The 22642-nt window shown below is 45.6% G+C and overlaps 1 protein-coding gene across 1 annotated transcript in view; it reads left to right on the top strand.

Moving 5' to 3' along the window:
• LOC124740341 (potassium voltage-gated channel subfamily H member 8) overlaps positions 1-22642 on the top strand; it is a 612019-nt gene that overhangs the window by 456242 nt on the left and 133135 nt on the right. Inside the window, exon 9 of the mRNA XM_047248622.1 lies at positions 469-648. Coding sequence (XP_047104578.1) covers positions 469-648 — 180 coding nt within the window. The remainder of the gene's footprint in view (positions 1-468; positions 649-22642) is intronic.

Genomic DNA, 22642 nt, shown 5'->3' on the forward strand with positions numbered 1-22642 from the left:
CATTCGGTTGCTTCTTATATGTTTACAAGTTCTTAGTGGAATATGCAAACCGTGCTAGGAGCCACTGTGCACGTCCGCATCATTCTTTATGCCACTGTGCATAAGGCTCGGAACACGTCTTCGGGAGGAGAAGGAGCAGTCCTGATCTCACCCAAATATTCTAAGTCAGATTTTCCTTTGTTTTTCTTAATCATAGAATACGTCCTTCAATAATATCATAACTAGTTCGATCCGCCATATTTGTCCGTTTATAAAGGCTTCAAAGAAGACAGAAAACTATAACCTTGCACGTCTTCGCAGATTCACTCAAAATCTTCTGTTATTTTGATGTGGCTGACCTATTTCTTGCACTAAGTAGCTGCCAGTGTTCTTGGACGCGTGACTGCTCCGTACTGACAAAAAATACATGATGCTTCGTGCGTATTAAGAGCGTCGCATGACAAAGCATTGTTCTGCGTCTGTCCGCAGGCTGGATCCACACAATGGCGGAGCGGCTGAAGGTGCCGGTGACCAACATCTCGCACTCCGAGTCGTACATCACGGCGCTCTACTTCACGTGCTCCAGCCTCACCAGCGTCGGCTTCGGCAATGTATCCGCCAACACCAGCGTCGAGAAGATCTTCAGCATATGCACCATGCTCGTAGGAGGTATGCTGTCAGCAATCACTGCCTGCCATGTATTCAGTCCGTACGCGTATGAATACTTCGTGTAATTAAATGATAACGGACAAGTTGTGCTGGAAAAGATTCTGTGAACGGAATTACAAAACAAGCAAAATAAAAGATATAACCAAAATACTTATATTCCTCCCCAAATTACTTATTATGCGCGGTACACCTTTAGAAAAGTGTATAAAGTAGATGAGACCTGACTGTGATGGTTTCTTTTGAAAATAATCGTTTCGGTATCCTCCTTTTCTGGATGTCTGTCGAAATGAGATACAGAGGGTTGTGCTTTTAAGTCGTGATTATTACCCACTCTAATTCAGATCCACCTTCGTAACATCAAGTCTCATCTGTTGCAGAGATGGACAATATTTAATCTAGCTATTAAAATAAGAGTTACTGAGTCTTAAGTATCACGCAGATAAAATGCTCTGCAATGCTTAAGAACTACCTACATAAAGTAACGAAATATATTAACTGCTCGGTGGAAATGAATGAAAGTTGCGTATTGCCAGACGTCTCCCAGTGATGCACAGAGAGTTGGACGTCATATGGCATGAGGTCAGTGTGAATACTGTCCGCCCCCGGTAGCTGGGTGATGCCGGCACGGAAGCTCAGCGTGTTCGGTCAGAGGGCTGCGTGCTTTCTCTAACAACAAAACTGAGTCAGGGAATCAACGATCAACTTGAAAGCATGTCTTGTGACGTCCGCCCAGACCAAACGCAACGAACTATATCGAACAAAATGTAAAGAAAAAAAAAATTGGTCAGCGCGACAGACTGTCAATTCTAAGGGCCCGGGTTCGATTCCCGGCTGGTCGGAGATTTTCTCCGCTTAGGAACTGGGTGTTGTGTTGTCCTAATCATCATCATTTCATCCCCATCGACGCGCAAGTCGCCGAAATGGCATCAGATCGAAAGACTTGCACCAGGCGAGTGGTCTACCCGTCGGGAGGCCCTCGTCACACGCTTTTTTGTTTGTTTGTTTGAATACTGCTCTAAGTGGGGCTGCGCCCGCGATACGAGGCAGCTGAAGGAGTGGCGAAAGACAGAGTGAGTCAATCAACGAGCAGTTGCGGAGCAGCGTGGTGGTGTTCTTCATTACAAAACGGTCCGGAAACAACATCTGGATAACGTCACATGGGGAAGAATCATTGGGGAAATGGAAGAAGGGCGAAGTGTGACGATTGTAGCCCAGGTGTTGCTCATAGCACTGTTTCCATGTCAGACAGCGAATACAATTGCAATCACATTTAAGAGGAGTGCAAACCACGCAATCTCGGGATCCTTAGTAACACGGTGACTGCATTGGGGTGGTTCTTTGCCTGACGATCAGTTCGTTGTTTTCCATTGACACCTGCACATCAGCGGCACCGTTTGCGATGGTGCCAAGATCATAGGGACCACACCGAATCACTGGTCAGCGTTATTCTGACACTGTACCCCTTCCCCGACGGCGTCTTTTCAGGGGTGCATTCGACCCTGACTTCATTTTTATGGATGACAATGGGCGCCCACGTCGAATAACCCAGGCGAAGCAGCATTTCAGACGATAGGATATTCGGCGAATGAACTGGCCTGCCCGTTTTCCCGACGTAATCCCCATAGAGCACATGTGGGATGAGTTAGGGAGACGTATTGCGGCATGTCCACATGTACCAATGACCTTTCGCTAGATGTTAACCCTCACTACAAGAACCTCTTATCAACATCGTGACCGAGCACGTTGCACAGCACGCATTTCTGTCGGTTGTGATCACACACCCTACTAACAACCAGATCCAGGCTGCTGTGATGTCCAGGGGACCATCATAAGTCGCGGTGACTGAGTTGCGGTTATTCTCTTTCACTAAATGTGTCACACCTGTACATCTCACTGCCTATCTTCTTCAATCACCTTCTGTATCACACTGTAACAGTTCTTACAACGTATGGACCAAGTTTCATCGTGCTATAATGCTCGGCTCTGACAAAGCAAACTAAAGTTACTTTCATGCTTAACTTTTGATCAACAGAGCTGGACGCTGTAACATTTTTAATTGGGCAGGACTCACCAACAGAAAAGCGAGCCTGCGGCATTCATCTCACTTCTGGAGGATAACGAGAAAAGTTTTCAATTTTATTGAAATTCTTTTATTCTTGCTGATAAAATTTCAGTAATTTTAAACAACCTAAGACCATTCGTGCCTTGTCACTGCAATAGGTATGCTCAGACTTCCAGCTCGCAACACAGTAGTTCTACTTCCGCACAAATGCTCTGAAAAACACTGTAAAGTTGTCCCTGGCAGAAGGTACTTAGTAAGGTGCCTTATGTCAATGCTTCTTCTCGTTCCATTCGTGAATGGGGCGAGGGAAGAATGACTGCTTTAATGCCTTAGTGAGCGCTAAAATTAGTCTCATTTGATCTCCACGATACCTACGAGAGCGATACGTAAGGATCTGAAGAATATTATAGATGGTTCAAATGGCTCTGAGCACTATGGGACTCAACTTCTGAGGTCATCAGTCCCCTAGAACGTAGAACTACTTAAACCTAACTAACCTAAGGACATCACACACATCCATGCCCGAGACAGGATTCGAACCTGCTACCGTAGCGGTCGCGCGGTTCCAGACTGTAGTGCCTAGAACCGCTCGGCCACCAATATTCTAGATTCCTCAATACTGTTTTCTGACATTTTCTAAGTAGGCTTTCGCTGAATAATTTTTTGCCTGTCTTCGAGACTCTGCCAGATCAAGTTTTCAACATTTCCGCGATGCTCTCTCCTGATTCAAACAAACCTGCCACCATTTGTGCACCCTTTCTTTGTATACGTTCGATATCCCCTGTTAGTCTTCTTTGCTATGGGTACCACACACTACAAAAATAGTGGGAGAGCTGACACACAAGTGATTTGTAAGCAGTCTCCTTTGTAAACCGCATTTCCCTACTATACTGAAACGACAGAAATTAAAGTTGAGCCGGACGCTGTGGCCGAGTTGTTCTAGGCGCTTCAGTTCGGAACCGCGCGACTGCTACGGTCGCAGGTTCGAATCCTGCCTCGGGCATGGATGTGTGTGATGTCCTTAGGTTAGTTATGTTTAAGTACACTGCTGGCCACCGTAAATGCAACACCCTGAAGGAAGCATCCGAGTCAAGTGAAATTTACACCATGGGTTTGCAGCGATGAGATATGCATCTGATTAGAATTTCAGCGCAGACGCACATCACGCGCGCTTGTGGCGCCACCTCATAGCGCCATTTAAGGCTTGGCGATTTCGACGAGTGTACGTTCGGCACGTGTGTTTACCTTGTGGTTGTTTCACAAGACGATCAGTTATGCCTCGTAGACAACAGGAAACATCTTTTGATCAAGTATCCGAGCTCGACAGAGGAAGGATAGTGGCTTACCGAGATTGTGGATTATCATACAGAGAAATCGCTAGTCGTGTTGGACGAAACCAAACAACTGTAATGCGGATATGTGACCGTTGGATGCAGGAGGGTACGACGGACCGACGTGGTCGATCGCATTCACCTCGGTGCACCACTGCACGTGCTGATAGGCAAATTGTGCGCATGGCAGTGACGGATCGCTCAGTGACATCCCGAACCATAGCACAGCACATTGTGTCTGTAACGCATCATCCAGTGTCTGCGCGTACCATTCGACGCCGTTTACAGCAGAGTGGTCTGTCCACAAGACGTCCATTGCTTCGTCTACCATTGACGCAGAACCACAGACGTCTCCGTCGCCAATGGTGTGATGACAGACGGATGTGGACGGCAGAATGGAATGACGTTGTCTTTACTGACGAGGCACGCTTCTGTCTGCAGCACCACGATGGTCGGATTCGAGTGTGGAGACACCGTGGAGAGAGAATGCTGGACAGCTGCATTATGCACCGCCACACTGGTCTTGCACCGGGTATTATGGTATGGGGCGGCATAGGATATTAGTCTCGCACGCCTCTAGTACGCATTGCCGGTACTTTAAATAGCCGGCGCTACATATCCGAGGTGCTGGAGCCAGTTGTCCTTCCTTACTTTCAGGGCTCGGCCACAGCCATATTTCAACAGGATAATGCGCGACCACATGTGGCATGCATTGTCCAAAGGTTCTTCATCAATAACCAGATTGAATTGCTTCCCTGGCCGGCTCGCTCTCCTGATCTTTCGCCGATAGAAAACATGTGGTCCATGGTTGCTCAACGAGTGACCCAGATTACATCCCCAGCTGCCACACCAGATGATCTTTGGCAACGTGTGGAAGCTGCTTGGGCTGCTGTACCCCAGGAACACATCCAACGTCTCTTTGACTCAATGCCGAGACGTGTGGCAGCGGTGATCTCCAACAATGGCGGCTACTCTGGCTACTGATTCTGACAGGAACCACATGTCACAGACGTCTGTAAACGTAATCATTTGATACTTGGTCAACATGTTATCTACAAAATAAATCTTGTTGTGCTACCTCTTGTCTTTCTTGGTGTTGCATTTACGGTGGCCAGTAGTGTAGTTCTAAGTTCTAGGGCTCTGATGAGCTCAGATGTTAAGTCCCATAGTGCTCAGAGCCATTTGAACTATTTGAATTAAAGTTGCATGCGAGATTGTTTGGGCAAGACTCAGTATCGAGGGTGGAGATAAAATTGTAATTGGATCCTTCTATCGACCAACAGGTTAACTTCCTGATTTAACGGCAAATCTTAGAGAAAATCTCAGTTCGCTCGTACATAAGTCCCCCAGTCATACTGTAAGCATCGAAGGAGACTTTAAACATCCAACGATCGATTGGGATAATTATATTTCTGTTATGGGTGGGCTTGTAAAGACCTCCTGTGAAACATTGCTGAAATTTATCTCTGGAAATTAATTAGAACAGATGCTTCTCTGAAAATTAATTAGGACAGATGGTTCGGAGCCCCACTAATGATGAAAATACAGGATGAAGAAAAATTTCAGCACTTAGAGGTCGGCACGCGATTCCTCATCCAGATTCAAGACAAATGTTTACCTAGCAAAATCAGGTCCGATTCACTTTGAAAACAAATGTATGGAAAAGAGGAGCTAGCAATACTGTCACATCTGGCAGTGCACCAGGGTGTACAGAGGAAGTTGTGTCACATCCCACTACCGTACCAGCCGTGACAATTCACTTAGTAGACTGCAGTAACATCAGTCCCAAATCCACCATGGAGCTATTGTTCGAATCCTCATCAGGTTCCAATTCCGTTTTCTAGACGTCCGTAGATTTGGAAATTTGTGGTAAGGTCCTATTGGACCAAACTGCTGAGGTCATCGGTCCCTAAGATTACACACTAACTTAAACTAACTTACACTAAGGACAACACACTCACGCCCAAGGGAGGACTCGAACCTCCGACGGGGGCACCCGCGCGAACCGTGCAAGGCGCCCAGACCGTTCGGCTACCCCGCGCGGCTAGACGTCCGTTCCCTAGTTCTTGTCAGTCGACTCGGCCTTCGTAGCGTGCGGAACTGCCCCGCGCCTTTCAGCACTCTGCTCTCGGCGTTGTTTACTTCCACGTCGCGGTACTCGTGTTTAGAATCCACTACTACCGTACCTCAGGCGCACTCTAAGCGCCGTGCAATGATCACAGTAACGTTTCAGGGCGAACATCCGTGACCAAGAGCTTTTGAAGTTGAACAGTTCATAGGAGAGGATCTGCGTTTGAATCCCCTAGACGTGGTCGGAATACATTTTTCCATCACGGGAAGCGTTGTATACACCAAGATGTCGACGGAGAAGCTATGCGCCGAAGTTGTCCAACGACACGCCGCCGGACAAAAATTTAAACACTCTGATGGACACGTAAGTGCAGTGACAGTGGACCATGCGGGATTCGATCTCCGAACTTTGTAAGTTTTTAAGCTCCCGTTCGAGATGCCTCAAGAAGTGGTCACTGCCGCTTTTCAGCCGTATGGACACGTTTTCGGTCACCTCGCGGACAAGTGGCAAACATTTACGATCTACCCAGTGTTAAATGGCGTCCGGCAGATCGCCGGCCGGTGTGACCGTGCGGTTCTAGGCGCTTCAGTCTGGAACCGCGTGACCGCTACGGTCGCAGGTTCGAATCCTGCCTCGGACATGGATGTGTGTGATGTCCTTAGGTTAGTTAGGTTTAAGTAGTTCTAAGTTCTAGGGGACTGATGACCACAGATGTTAAGTCCCATAGTTCTCAGAGCCATTTGAGCCATTTGAACGACCGGCAGATCAAAACTGAGCTGACGAAAGACGTTCCATCGTACCTGATGATTGGCGGTATACGGGCCATCGTCATGTACGCTGGCCAGCCACGAACGTGCCAGGGAGGACATGTCCGGTCCAAATGTTTACTCCGACGTTTGGTACAACACCGCTGGGTGAAGTGAGGCAGGCATCGACGTTCACGTCCCTACCTGTCACCTACCTGTAGCACGGAACCCTGCCACGCCACTTAAGCATACGCCTGAAGCCTCGTCAACGCCACCCACCGCGCCACAGTATGCCGACGAAACCAGCATGGCGTCACCCCCAGTGCCCTCTGCGGCAACATTTACTCTCAGGACCGTGGCGGACGACCCTGCTCGAACCACGGACGTCGAACTAGATGTCGTGCCGACTGCTGCCTTTATCCAGATGGGTGTAGTGTCGGATGATGGGCGACCACATTATGATTCGAAACAACACATTAGGAAAGGGAGTCGCCCAGGAAGCGCAAGAAACGCCGACGAACACCCTCCGATGACGCTCTCCTCCAGATGACCTTGCGAGATGGCGACCGGTGTCTGATGGTGACTTTCCAAATTGCGTCCAGTCACAAGGTATGACCACTCCTGACGCCTCTCCTGTAACGAATCCTCTCTCAATCCAGAACACGAACTCAATGTTGCCAGTACATGAGGACGACAGATGTCCACAGCTACTGTCACAGCGCCTGCTTCCCCTGCTCCGGCAGTAAATGACGGTCACGTGACTTCAGGGTCAGCATCCTGGGTCGATGACGTTGAAGAAGGAGCGGATCAGACCACCAGCGTGTCTGAGCGAGAGCGTCCCATGGGAGCGCCTGAAACGGCGTCCTGCCAGTACCCATGACCGCTGCGACAGACCCGGTGGGTCTACGCCTGCAGGATGCTTACATGACGCACTCTCCATTAGTTGCATGGGACCGCACACAGCTATATCGTGTCGCCACAATTAATCTTGCCACCATCCGAGCCCTTCACAAACTGGCTATTTTCCGAGACACCATCTGCTCTGCGGATGTTGTTATTGCACTCCTACAGGAGGTGTTCTTCGCTGACTTCCAAGTCCCCATCGGGCACAACGCCTACGTTTTCTCTCGCCTCCGACATTGGTAGTGGCGTCGCCATCCTCCTACGCAACGGACTCCCTGCAGAGGATGTCGCATACCTCCCCATTGCGTGGGGTATCGCCCTCACCCTATTTGGCGTCGGTACCATTAACATCTACGCAGTGTCTGGGTCAAGCCGACGTCATGACCGACATGCATCCTGAATTTTTTTCGCTAGTCACATTTAAGGCTGGAACAAAAACCGTTCTTCTTCCTAAAGATGATAGTTTGGGAAAGAGACTACGGTCATGGTTTCACTTATCTAGCCTATTTTCGTTGTCAAGACTATCTATTCGAGTTACATACAAGTCAACTTCGTCGGTAGATTGAGTGCGACGTGGCCCGCAATCTAGTCAGTCCGAAAACAGGAACTTCATTTTTTTGGACGCTGCGTGCGGCCGACATTTTCCCATCGGACATACATAAATATTTACGGATATAACAACAACAGAGTAACAGTTATAACTTCTACGTTATAATTTTGTTCTAGCTTATCAGAAACTGATACTTCATCACACATTTTATGCGCAGTATTTAATTTCTCATCTCTGTCGGAAACAGACATTATTTCCAGTAACAGGATGGGCGACCAGAGAATTGTTACTATTCTGTGCAACGTCGGAATTTCAGTTTTCTCGTTTGCGAAGCGGAGACAGCGATGCTTCGGCATTCGTAATATCTACAGTAAATAGATGATAATAGGCCCGTTGTAGTGTTCTGCCAAGATACCGGTGACAATGTAACCAGTGTTTTGCAATTAAGCACAATTTTCATTTACTGGACGCGTGGCGTATCTTCCGCAGTTTAAACCTATCTCTGTATCTTCGGGCCCTGCAATAAAATGACGTTTCAGTTTGTGCACCCGTAACAAAACAAACTGAATTGTTGGAAACTTATCGCCTGCCGGCATTCTTATTTCATCTTTGACTGGCTTTAAAAATGTCACGAGTCCTTTTGCAGTGCTGTTGTCATAATCAGTTTTCAGAGATGCCTCTACGGAAGCAGTTCGATGATTTTGTCATGCTGCTGTAGTGCAAAAAGCGTACTAAGTACGCTGTTCCATATACTCTCCGTTTCTTGCTTCGAGCGTGTCTACATCCAACTCTCGTCACCAGTTTTCCTCATGAAACGGACACCATAGTTAGCACCGTAACTCGTGAAATAAACCACTCAAAGCCATTTATCATATAATCGTCGTCGAACATGGGTTTCATGGACTGTGTTCAAAACACCTGTAATGGAGGCATAATGCCGGAAGGATTGCAGCGCCTTGGTCTGTGGCAAATGAAACCTTATTAAAATTCTGAGGATTCACTCCTAAAAATTTGAATAATGTTTCCTCAACGTATTTTTCAATGAAATCGCCATATTTTTTATCTTCTCAGGAAAATAGATTGTTGCCATATTTCTTAGGGACTAATCTTGATAAGCAAAGTGCGCAATAATAAGTAACACATTTCCCGACATGTATCAATCCATATATCTGCCGCACATTCTCATGCTTTCGTGCCTATGTCCTGGATAATGCTGGGCATCATACTCGCTCGTATTTCATCGGATTGTCTTTCAGTGTTTCGCGATATCATCAAAGGGTGAGGTAAAATGTTGGAAATATCTACACGTCACAATTATGAATTGATATTTATAGCCTGCTGCAGTTACTGCTATCGCAAGTGAACGAAAGTCCCTGGCACAGATTCCTACTTACCTTTTCAATTACTGTAGCTTTCACCGAAACTTCTAATGCTTCCAAACATGCACTTTGCCTTGTTCTGCAGATATGTGCATTCAGATGTCTGCTGGCTGATATGTAAGACTGGAGAGCAGAGCACTTGCTGCAGTATATGTAGCCGACATCCTCATTTGTCACTAATGAAAATCTCTCCAAAACATTGTTACAATTACCATCTTTCGCACTTAGGATATACAGGGTGATTCAAAAAGAATACCACAACTTTAGGAATTTAAAACTCTGCAACGACAAAAGGCAGAGCTAAGCACTATCTGTCGGCGAATTAAGGGAGCTATAAAGTTTCATTTAGTTGTACATTTGTTTGCTTGAGGCGCTGTTGACTAGGCTGAAAACCAAACTACCCGAGGCAGCCCGTGACAGAGCACTTCATCATTGGCCTCCAAGAAGCCCTGATCTTACCCCCTGCGATTTTTATTTATGGGGGGATGTTAAGGATATGGTGTTTCGGCCACCTCTCCCAGCCACCATTGATGATTTGAAACGAGAAATAACAGCAGCTATCCAAACTGTTACGCCTGATATGCTACAGAGAGTGTGGAACGAGTTGGAGTATCGGGTTGATATTGCTCGTGTGTCTGGAGGGGGCCATATTGAACATCTCTGAACTTGTTTTTGAGTGAAAAAAAAAACTTTTTAAATACTCTTTGTAATGATGTATAACAGAAGGTTATATTATGTTTCTTTCATTAAATACACATTTTTAAAGTTGTGGTATTCTTTTTGAATCACCCTGTATTATTTCGAACCATGTTTCCCTATCGCACTCCTTCATCTCAAGTTCACGCGCCGTGATCCGACAGTGCGCTATTGAGCGATGCTCGGGTAACTATAGTAGACGACCGGCCTATACGAGCGTGCGACGCTCGAACAAGTGTCATGGAAGTAGTGTGCGGTTGCCCCCTCAGTCCAAAGGGGCTGTATTGACATCTGCAGGACTTACGCGGAACTATATCCACCGAGCAATTCAAGCGGAAACGTCAGATGTAGACCTCTGTTACCCATGGCGTTGGGTCTCCTCACTGAGCTAATGGGATAGCCCCGGTAGAGTGAAGCGTTCGTTGTACCTTTTCTTGACCACGCGCCACGCACAGCGCTGACAGAGCAATTTTTTTTTATCGTGTTTGTGTTAAACCCAAGGGCACGACTTTTGTCTTGAACTGGAGTGAGGAATCGCGTGCTGACCGCCAGGTGCGGCATTTTTTCTCAATATTAGATCTAATGACAACAAATAGATCTGACCTCTTTGAGAATGTCTACATTGAAACGGATATCATGATACCAGTAACCAAGGCACAATTGTGGCAACAACGATTACCAAAATACGAATGGCAACTGAAACCAGTAGAAACATATATAAAGTGTTTCAGAAGTGATCGTCAGTAGTTCACATATGAAAAGTACAGGCCAAAAGTAGCTAAAAGGCTCCAATAAACATGGGACCGCAAATCACATTTTATGTTGTCTGTGGCGGTTCATCACTATGTAGAAGCATACAGCATCTCTAAACGTTAACATAGGTGTTCGAAATGTTGTCCATGCGTCTGAATGCAATGCTGAACTTGTCTCTGAAATGAGTTGCGAATTCTCTTAGGCAGTCCTGGGGAATTCTGTAAATGCTGGAAGGCTGCTTCAATCCGCAAGCGTAATTCCTCAACATTGTTGACCTCGGTAGCGCAGACCAGACTTTTGACATCATCTCACACACAGGAATCCTTGGGATTTAAATCCAGAGATCTTGGAGCTGACACAGGCCCTCCTCTACCTATCCAGTGTGCCGGCCGAAGTGGCCGTGCGGTTCTAGGCGCTGCAGTCTGGAAACGCGTGACCGCTACGGTCGCAGGTTCGAATCCTGTCTCGGGTATGGATGTGTGTGATGTCCTTAGGTTATTTAGGTTTAACTAGTTCTAAGTTCTAGGGGACTAATGACCTCAGAAGTTGAGTCCCATAGTGCTCAGAGCCATTTGAACCATTTTTGAACCTATCCAGTGTTGACCATACGACCGAGTTAGAAGCCGGCGCACTCGGAAATGAAATGTCTTGGAACAATGTCATGCATGAACCACATTTTCATGCGTTGGTTCAGTGGGACATCAACATGTACATCTGGGAGTACAGTTCGTAGAAATCTCATGTGGAATCTGTTGTCCAGTTAGCCTGTGTGGTAAGAAATGTGGTCCAATATGCGGTCTCCGAGCAGTCCTGCGGAGACGTTCAACGAATAAAGCTGATGATGTCGTGATAGTGTGTTGCATCAGGACTGACATCAGCCCAAATGTGACAGTTGATGGAAGTTGAAAATACCGTCACGGGTAAATTTAGCCTCATCCATGAAGAGAATACTGCTTACAAATAGGGGATTCAGGGTACACTGTTGTTGCACCCATTAGCAGAATTTCTCTCTAGGAGGGAAGCCTGCATTGTTGACGGCTTCCACTCACTGCAGATGATGTGGATACAGTACTTGCCGATGTAAAATCCGCCACACATTACTATGACTCAGGGCACACTCTTCGGTAGCAATCCTCCTGTCTGAAGTACTTGAATGCCCGTGTACAATGCGTAACACCCTTTCCTCAACACGAGGTGTTATCGATCTGGTTCGACCTTCTCGTACATGGTGTGCGAAACTCCCTGTTTCTCTAAGGCCCTAATGTAACCGCTAAATGTACGCCTGTCGGGCTGCACGCGGTAAGGGAAACTTCTTCACGCAAACGTGCAGCCTCAAGGGCACTGCTATACGCTTTGCAATACATGCAGTGCATGTCAGCGTACTCTTCATTGGTGTAGCATCTATCCATGGTACTTTCACGTTCGTAACTGAGTCCGGTACGGCGCAGTGAAAAAAAAAAGGTTCAAATGGCTCTAAGCACTATGGGACTTAACTTCTGACGTCATCAATCCCCTAGAACTTAGAACTACTTAAACCTGACTAACCTAAGGACATCACACACATCCATGCCCGAGGCAGCGGTCGCGCGGTTCCAGACTGTAGCGCCTAGAACCGCTCGGCCACCCCGGCCGGCCGGCACAGTGAACGGAGGGGGAAAGGGAAATAGTTGCACAAGCGTAAACAGATAGTCAATCCCAGACCCTGAAATACCAATGTAAATACCGCGGTATCCAGAGGCCTTTACAGGTGGTCCCCAACTCGAATTAATGTGATATCTCGGCAACGGACGATCGGCCGACCTATGTTTGTTGTATCTTTTTAGCGACTCTTGCCCTGTAATTTCCATGTATGAGTTATTGACCGTCAATTCTGAAACACCTTGTATACGTTCAATAAACCAGATTAAAAAGCAATATGTATGTCTCAATAAGGAACTTGAAACTTTTATCAAAGGACAAGATCATGTAGAGGAGTTGTGCATCGAATGTAAAAGAACAGTTCACAATGCACTGGATAATTATGTACCCAGCAGAACAGTTAATAATGAGATGGAACCTCAATGGCATAAGTTCACTGTAAAGAAACTTTTAAAGAATCAGAGACAACTGCGTAATTGGTGCAAAACAAAGCATAGGGCTATAGACAGACAGATGCTGAATGAAACGCGTTTGGCTGTAAAGAGAGCAACGCGTGAAGCCTTCAGTTATTACTGTAGCAGTATTTAGTCAAACGATCTTTCACAAAACCCAAAGAAATTCTGGTCATTTGTAAAGGCTGTTAGTGTCGCCACAGTTATTGTCCAGACACTCACGGACGAGCCAGGAACTGAAACTGCAGGTTGCAAAGCAAAATCGAAAATGCTTACCTTAGTTTTCAAATGCTCCCTCACAAAGGAAAACCCAGGACGACTGTCACAGTGAAATTTTCATACCTCTGAGAAGATGAGTGGAACAGATACCACACCAATACATACAAGCCGCCCTACTACAAAGAATGGCATGCAATGGCCTACCACAACAAACTCGCATATAAAATATGTAACATATTCAAAAACAAGGCTATTTCAATATTTGATGTATAGTGTATAGCTAAAAATAGTCCAGTTACGTTTTGAATCACCAAACAAACATTGCTTACAAAACAAACAACTCAATACAAAAGCACATTCCAAAACTGAAATCAAAACGAGACAGATACCATCAATTTGGTGTCTATCAGCTCAGTTCCAGAGATTCTGAAAAGATATACATTGGAAGGTCTGGCGGGACATTAGATACAAGATAGGAAGAACACGACAGAGCGTTTAAAAACGGTACAAAACATTCAACATTTGCAGATCATGTAAAACAAGAACACCAATGACGAAGTAATACTGAAGCATCGGTAAAAGAGACACCTCCTCCCTTTCTAAGGAAATGTCCACATACAAAAAGTATTAACAGAAAACAAACACTTGCTCAGTGACCAAATAAACATTGGAAACCAGACTCTCATTAAAATAACTGACGACTTCTTGTTCCTCACCTTCTCCTACAACTCACACTTCATCACACTACTATACACTTATGTCCACTCATCATAGCTTCTCCCTCCCCCGCAAAAAAAAGTACATCACTATTTGTTCACTACTCTTGCACAGCATATAAATACACAGCAACGTAATTAAATAGAATTACACACATAAAAACAAATAAGCTAAAAAATGTGTAGGTCAAAGACAAGCAAATGGCAATGTTATGTTGGCAATGCTACAAAACACGAACCGCAGTACTTACTTAGAAGTATAAAAACAAACATAAAACAGTGGCGTGCGGAAAAGTGTGCTGGGCAAAACATAAGAAATGCATACTTCTGTCGAGCAACTAAAAGCAGACTACAACGATCAGTGCCTAAAGAAGAAAACATCAACGATGTGCTAAAAGACGGCATTTTCCGATGTAGGCGAGAATCAAGAGGAAATCACCATAAGTAAAAACGAACATATTGTTTACGAACTGTTCTCGATCTTAAAACAAATCAAAATGTATAAGTAAATAACTTAATTACAGACTACAGACTACGTCAATAAAGCGGAAAGCGTCTGGTGAAAAAACAAAATACGCATTTTTTTGTAGTTGCATTTGCGACTAGGTTAGACAATCTTTTAATTATAATCTCCCATAGATCCGTCAAACAAGAAAACGGACCCAGTATTTGGAAGAAAGCACAGGGCACGCCTGTTTACAAGAACGCTCGTAGAAGTGATTTACAAAAAAAAAGTCCAGTACCCTGACATCGAATCGTTGTAGAATCTTAGAACATATTCTGAGCTCAAACATAATGATACATCTTGAACAGAATGACCTCCATGTCACCCAGCATGCATTCCTAAAACACCGATCATGTGTAAACCAAGTTACACTTTTCTCACGTGACATACTGAAAGCTATGGATCAAATCACTCAGGCAGACGCAGTATTTCTTGATTTCCAAAACCCATTTGATTCAGCAGTACATCTACACTTATTATCAAAAGAACAAACGTATGGGGTATCAAGAGAAATTTGTAGCTGGACTGAGGATTTCTTGGTAGGGTTGATACAGCAAGCTATCTTGCATGGGGAATCATCAAAAGATGTAGAGATAACTTTGTGTACCCCAGGGAAGTGTGCAGGGACTCTTGTTATTCATGTTACATAGCCTATTAATGACAATGGAGACAATGTTAATAATAATCTCAGACTTCTGAAATCTGTACATTCATGCAAAGACTTCGCTTTACTGATAGAATAATGGGACAATGTAATCAGTCTACTAAGGAGATTGTTAGTAAATCACTCATACAGCCCATCCTAGAATATTGTTCAAGCGTATGAGACCTGTACCAGATAGGGTTAACAGGGTATAATGAATGTATACAGAGAATGACAGTACGAATAGTCACATGTTTGTTCAGTTTGTGAGAAAGCGTAACAGAGATGCTGAAGAAACTATACTGGCAGACTGTTGGATAGATGCAAACAATCCGGAGAAAGCCTATGTATTAAGTTTCAAGAACAATTTTAAAAGATGACTTTAGGGGTATGCAATAATCCTCATAGGGATCGCGATGATAAGATTAGGTTAATAAGAATGTACGGAGGCATTTAAATAATCATTCTTCCTGCGATTCATACATGAATGATAACTGGTACAGTCGCATGTACACTCTCTCAGGCACTTCACAAGTGGTTTGCAGAATACAGATGTAGACACAGATGGCTTTCTAATCTTATTAATGCGTTACTTGTGAATAGATTTAAGTCCAGTTTGACATCACATGAAGTTCACCAAGAGCCGTCCGTAGAATCTGAAGATGGCCGTTGTCGGTCGGGATTGATTATGACTGTGTCATACAAAAGAGGTTGTGTCAAAAAATAAACTTTATAATAAGGCAATAATCAGCTCCTGAAATGGAATGTCTTCTTTTCCAGGACCCAATGTTGCTAGCACTTTGTAATCTTTTATCAGTTCTCTCTATTCTGTCGTCCAACTTCATATCTGTGGAAGTTTGTGGGCTGCGTAAAGAATAAATTAAAAAGTTGATGAATCAAGATATTAATCGCTGTCCCGCTGTCAGTGCTAACCACACCCGTTTGTGACTGGGATCTTCTAACCTGATGACAAGGTTCCTTTGAGACGTGTAACCTTTTATAATTGAATAGGCAACCGTGCAAACAACTGATCAGCACATAGTACGTACCCGTGTTGATCACGTGGGAGCAAGTTCACAAGTTTCTGAGTATTGCGTCAACAACACTACCAGCATGTGCTACCGATGTCCGTTATCGACAAATCTCAAATGCCCGCAAGTTTCCGTATCCGCATATCTCGGGACACCGGATGTGATCGGGGGTATTCTTTGTCCATGGAATGATGTTACGGAGTTGTGTTAGACAGCGTTCTCGTAAGAACTGGAGTCCAGCATCGGGCAGGCGTACTAGTGCCATATTTGTGCTATACTGGGAACTGACGCCGAAATTCGAGCGTCAGGTCCCTTACTGCAGCTCAGTAACTGTTGTTGGAGAAAGCGACGGAACAAAGATAGGAGGGGCTGGGAATGGGGAACGGGGATGGAGGAGGGGGGGGGGGGGGGTTATATTTCAGCAGTGTTCCGTAAGGCTGCTTATATACCTTCACTGCTAGACAGTTTCAAACCGTCACTGCGCTGAGACAATGACGCAGTTCCCCGCGAAAAACCCATAGAGTATAAATATCTCTGGAGTGACCATTCACACGAGAAGAATTGATTTTCTGTTGTCAATATACACTATTGGCCATTAAAATTTCTACACCAAGAAGAAATGCAGATGATAAACGGGTATTCATTGGACAAATATATTATACTAGAACTGACATGTGATTACATTTTCACACAATTTGGGTGCATAGATCCTGAGAAATCAGTACCCAGAACAACAACCTCTGGCCGTAATAACGGCCTTGATACGCCTGGCCATTGAGTCAAACGGAGCTTGGATGGCGTTTACAGGTACAGCTACCCATGCAGCTTCAACACGATACCACAGTTCATCAAGAGTAGTGTCTGGCATATTGTGACGAGCCAGTTGCTCAGCCACCATTGACCAGACGTTTTCAGTTGGTGAGATATCTGGACAATGTGCCGGCCAGGGCAGCAGTCGAACTTTTCCTGTGTCCAGAAAGGCCCGTACAGGACCTGCAACATGCGGTCGTGCATTATCCTGCTGAAATGTAGGGTTTCGCAGGGATCGAATGAAGGGTATAGCCACGGGTCGTAACGCACCTGAAATGTAACGTCCACTGTTCAAAGTGCCATCAATGCGAACAAGAGGTGACCGAGACGTGTAACCAATCGCACCCCATACCATAACGCCAGGTGATACGTCAGTATGGCGATGACGAATACACGCTTACAATGTGCGTTCACCGTGATGTCGCTAAACACGGATGCGACCATCATGACGCTGTAAACAGAACCTGGATTCATCCGAAAAAATTACGTTTTGCCATTCGTGCACCCAGGTTCGTCGTTGAGTACACCATCGCAGGCGCTCCTGTCTGTGATGCAGCGTCAAGGGTAACTGCAGCCATGGTCTCCGAGCTGATAGTCCATGCTGCTGCAAACGTCGTCGAACTGTTCGTGCAGATGGTTGTTGTCTTGCAAACGTCCCCATCTGTTGACTCAGGGATCTAAATGTGGCTGCACGATCCGTTACAGCCATGCGGATAAGATGCCTATCATCTCGACTGCTAGTGATACGAGGCCGTTGGGATCCAGCACGGCGTTCTGTATTACCCTCCTGAACTCACTTATTCCATATTCTGCTACCAGTCATTTGATCTCGACCAACGCGATCAGCAATGTCGGATACGATAAACCGCAATCGCGATAGTCTACAATCCGATCTTTATCAAAGTCATAAACGTGATGGTATGCATTTCTCCTTCTTACACGAGGCATCACAACAACGTTTCACCAGGCAACGCCAGTCAACTGCTGTTTGTTTACGAGAAATCGGTTGGAAACTTTCATCATGTCAGCACGTTGTAGGTATCGCCACCGGCGCCAACCTTCTGTGAATGATTTGAAAAGCTGATCATTTGCATAATTTGCATTCTATGTTTGGAATAACCTGGGTCCATAGCTTTGATGAATAAAATGAACGGGCATCACGGAACCGTCATGTCAGCATGTAATCACATTGTCCGTCATGTTCGCTTAACCCAGAAACAAAAAGCAACAGCAAGGTTATGACTTACCATCTGTGATACAAAACATCAGAGTATAGTATCGGAATCGAGGCGACAAAGGTTCAAAGTTTATTAATGGCCAAAGCATACCTCATAACGTAGGCTCTTTATCAGTTTCGTTTGGTAAAGTACTAAGAAGTGAAATAAAATTTCAAAACATTGACATTTATTTTCTAGGGGCAGTATGTACATACAAACACGTCAAAAAATTGCTATACAGGAATAAATGGAGCCTGTTTACCTTGTCCATTTTTTTCCTTGCGTAGCTAATAATGCCATAAATAACTGTCTTTTTCTCTTTCATTAAGGCTGACCCTTTCACATAAAACATTATAAAATGGAAATTGCTTCGTCTACTTATGTTCTTTTTATGTACATTGTGAGTGTCAGATCTGTTCTATTATTGTAAAATCTAAATAAAAATCTAAATAATTTTTTTGATTTCAGATATCAGAGCTCATTTGTGTAAGACCATTCAGTGGAAAAAATATCCAAATCTTCTTGGAACAGATGCTTTTTTCCACAAAAACAAAGCATAATAATAAAAATAAATATTATGAGGTCACAAAAGCACATAACCGACTATCACAACACAAGTAAGCGAGGCGAAAATCTGCCGTGACGTAACCTGACGTGAGGGTTCGTTAATGACCTGTATGAGTGCAACCATTTGAAATGCTGACAATTCCAGCTTAATGTGAGAATGTGCGCAGAATGCAATGCTCACTCCAGATACTGTATGGGAAAAACTCACAATAAAACACTTTTCAAAACGATTTTCGAAGCCACAATATTTCCCGTTAAGCTGGACAGTGTTAAATATGAGATGTAGCACGATTACGGACCATTATTTCTAGCAATTTGTGAGACTCCTGACCGATTAAAAAAAAAACTCATACCGCATCTCCGCCCTTGCGGAAATACACTCCTGGAAATTGAAATAAGAACACCGTGAATTCATTGTCCCAGGAAGGGAAAACTTTATTGACACATTCCTGGGGTCAGATACATCACATGATCACACTGACAGAACCACAGGCACATAGACACAGGCAACAGAGCATGCACAATGTCGGCACTAGTACAGCGTATATCCACCTTTCGCAGCAATGCAGGCTGCTATTCTCCCATGGAGACGATCGTAGAGATGCTGGATGTAGTCCTGTGGAACGGCTTGCCATGCCATTTCCACCTGGCGCCTCAGTTGGACCAGCGTTCGTGCTGGACGTGCAGACCGCGTGAGACGACGCTTCATCCAGTCCCAAACATGCTCAATGGGGGACAGATCCGGAGATCTTGCTGGCCAGGGTAGTTGACTTACACCTTCTAGAGCACGTTGGGTGGCACGGGATACATGCGGACGTGCATTGTCCTGTTGGAACAGCAAGTTCCCTTGCCGGTCTAGGAATGGTAGAACGATGGGTTCGATGACGGTTTGGATGTACCGTGCACTATTCAGTGTCCCCTCGACGATCACCGGTGGTGTACGACCAGTGTAGGAGATCGCTCCCCACACCATGATGCCGGGTGTTGGCCCTGTGTGCCTCGGTCGTATGCAGTCCTGATTGTGGCTCTCACCTGCACGGCGCCAAACACGCATACGACCATCATTGGCACCAAGGCAGAAGCGACTCTCATCGCTGAAGACGACACGTCTCCATTCGTCCCTCCATTCACGCCTGTCGCGACACCACTGGAGGCGGGCTGCACGATGTTGGGGCGTGAGCGGAAGACGGCCTAACGGTGTGCGGGACCGTAGCCCAGCTTCATGGAGACGGTTGCGAATGGTCCTCGCCGATACCCCAGGAGCAACAGTGTCCCTAATTTGCTGGGAAGTGGCGGTGCGGTCCCCTACGGCACTGCGTAGGATCCTACGGTCTTGGCGTGCATCCGTGCGTCGCTGCGGTCCGGTCCCAGGTCGACGGGCACGTGCACCTTCCGCCGACCACTGGCGACAACATCGATGTACTGTGGAGACCTCACGCCCCACGTGTTGAGCAATTCGGCGGTACGTCCACCGGGCCTCCCGCATGCCCACTATACGCCCTCGCTCAAAGTCCGTCAACTGCACATACGGTTCACGTCCACGCTGTCGCGGCATGCTACCAGTGTTAAAGACTGCGATGGAGCTCCCTATGCCACGGCAAACTGGCTGACACTGACGGCGGCGGTGCACAAATGCTGCGCAGCTAGCGCCATTCGACGGCCAACACCGCGGTTCCTGGTGTGTCCGCTGTGCCGTGCGTGTGATCATTGCTTGTACAGCCCTCTCGCAGTATCCGGAGCAAGTATGGTGGGTCTGACACACCGGTGTCAATGTGTTCTTTTTTCCATTTCCAGGAGTGTATACCCGAGTCTCATCAGACGGTGCATTGTCATATTATATTCGAAAAACAAAGTGCTATTTCTTCGGCTATGGTGGCGAAAGAGACTTGTGCATGCTTGCATAAATTGCTTGATCATGATCACTTATCATGCTTGCATTAATACTTGTGGTCGTTTTTATACATTACAAGAATGGCTCTACCACGTAGGCAAACTGCAGGGCTGTCGCCTTGGACGCCAAAATGTAGGGAGCGTCAAAATTTTGGCAAGAATCGAAAATATTCATCAGATTGGGTCTTGTGTCTGCCCATTTGCATTGTTCGTGGTTTTGCCATCTTGTCAACATAATATAAAAGCATTATTAGTAGTCACGCAATGATGCACACTGATGTCTAGGCAGATTTTTATTCCTAAAGTCGAGTTTAAATCTTCCTACCTAAACCATAAGAATACGCTGGAAAGAGTGGTAATCTAAATTTGAGAAGAATCTGTATTCTATCACTTTTTCGTTTCCTCCTCCTTCTATCACTTTTTCTTTTCCTCCTGCTTCATATCATAGCTACCCCATCGTATAGGCCCACTGCTTGTCTGGTAAAACTCAGGAAACAATCGCATTAATTGATTTCCTCGGACTCTATTCATACGTAACCATAGAGGTATTGTCTGCGATTTATAAGTGATATCCATGAATTTATTGTGGTGAGAAGCATGTAACTATTTCACCTCGTTTATTTCATAATAAACCTCATAACTAAATCAATGTCGGTTCAAGAAATGTAATTAAATTTCCGAACAAAGCTCCTAGTCCTACTGACAGCTAGGGCGTACCCAGTGTAATCGTAAAAAGTTCTCAGTTACCGGTATTTGTAGCAGGTACGCCACGAACATCCTTCAGTTTAACAGCACCAATAACAGATTAAAAGTCCATGACATAATATAATCAGTTTTTGATCTTTTCAAAGTGAAATCTGTTTTTAAAAAGACAACAAAACTGTGTGAATGTGTTGGCATTTTGAAAATAAAATCATGCCATACCGAACTGATGAGAGGTCTTTAACAACAATTTGTAATTCATTCATTTTGGTAACTTTTATGAATCCAACATTGATACCGAACCAGATTGCAAAGAAATATCACGAGATTATGTGGGTGTTATACTTGTGGGGATGTGATGGGTTACTGTCCCGAAATGAAACACTTCCACTTCATATTTCGATATCGATGTATATTTTAGCACAAGCATTTACACGTGTATATACAAGAAGTCACGTAAACAGACTGAAACTTTTTGTCCAAAGAACTCGCGAGCCACAGCCACCACCCCTCCCCCTCCCCCACTCACCCACCTCGCGGTACGGAGTACTTGTGATTAGTCAACATCTACATTTATACTCCGCAAGCCACCCAACGGTGCGTGGCGGAGGGCACTTTACGTGCCACTGTCATCACCTCCCTTTCCTGTTCCAGTCGCGTATGGTTCGCGGGAAGAACGATTGCCGGAAAGCCTCCGTGCGCGCTCGAATCTCTCTAATTTTACTTTCGTGATCTCCTCGGGAGGTATAAATTGGGGAAGCAATATAGTCCTGGGGGGCGTAAAGTCTGCGTCGTAATCAGGGACGTCCTGTGGTCCGGGAGCTGGATGACTGGAACATCCACGTCGTCCGACGATGAAGTCGGTGGTGGAACACGAAGTGGTAGGTCCATCACGAAGTCCTGCAGATGGCTTGGTCGGCCGAGACGACGGCCGGATCGAGAGAAAGCCGGTGGACCGAAATGTGGAGAAGAACAGAAGTGGGGAAAACGATTCGAGTCTCGCCGAGTGGAGAAATGAAGTCGCGTAGGAGGGCGGGGTCGCAGTGCTGAGGGAGGGCGAAACACTGTAGTGCTGCACTTCCAGGCGCTCGTCTGATAGTGGAGGATTCGAGT

Source organism: Schistocerca piceifrons, chromosome 1 (genome assembly GCF_021461385.2).
Source record: "Schistocerca piceifrons isolate TAMUIC-IGC-003096 chromosome 1, iqSchPice1.1, whole genome shotgun sequence".
Classification (NCBI taxonomy): Eukaryota; Metazoa; Arthropoda; class Insecta; order Orthoptera; family Acrididae; genus Schistocerca; species Schistocerca piceifrons.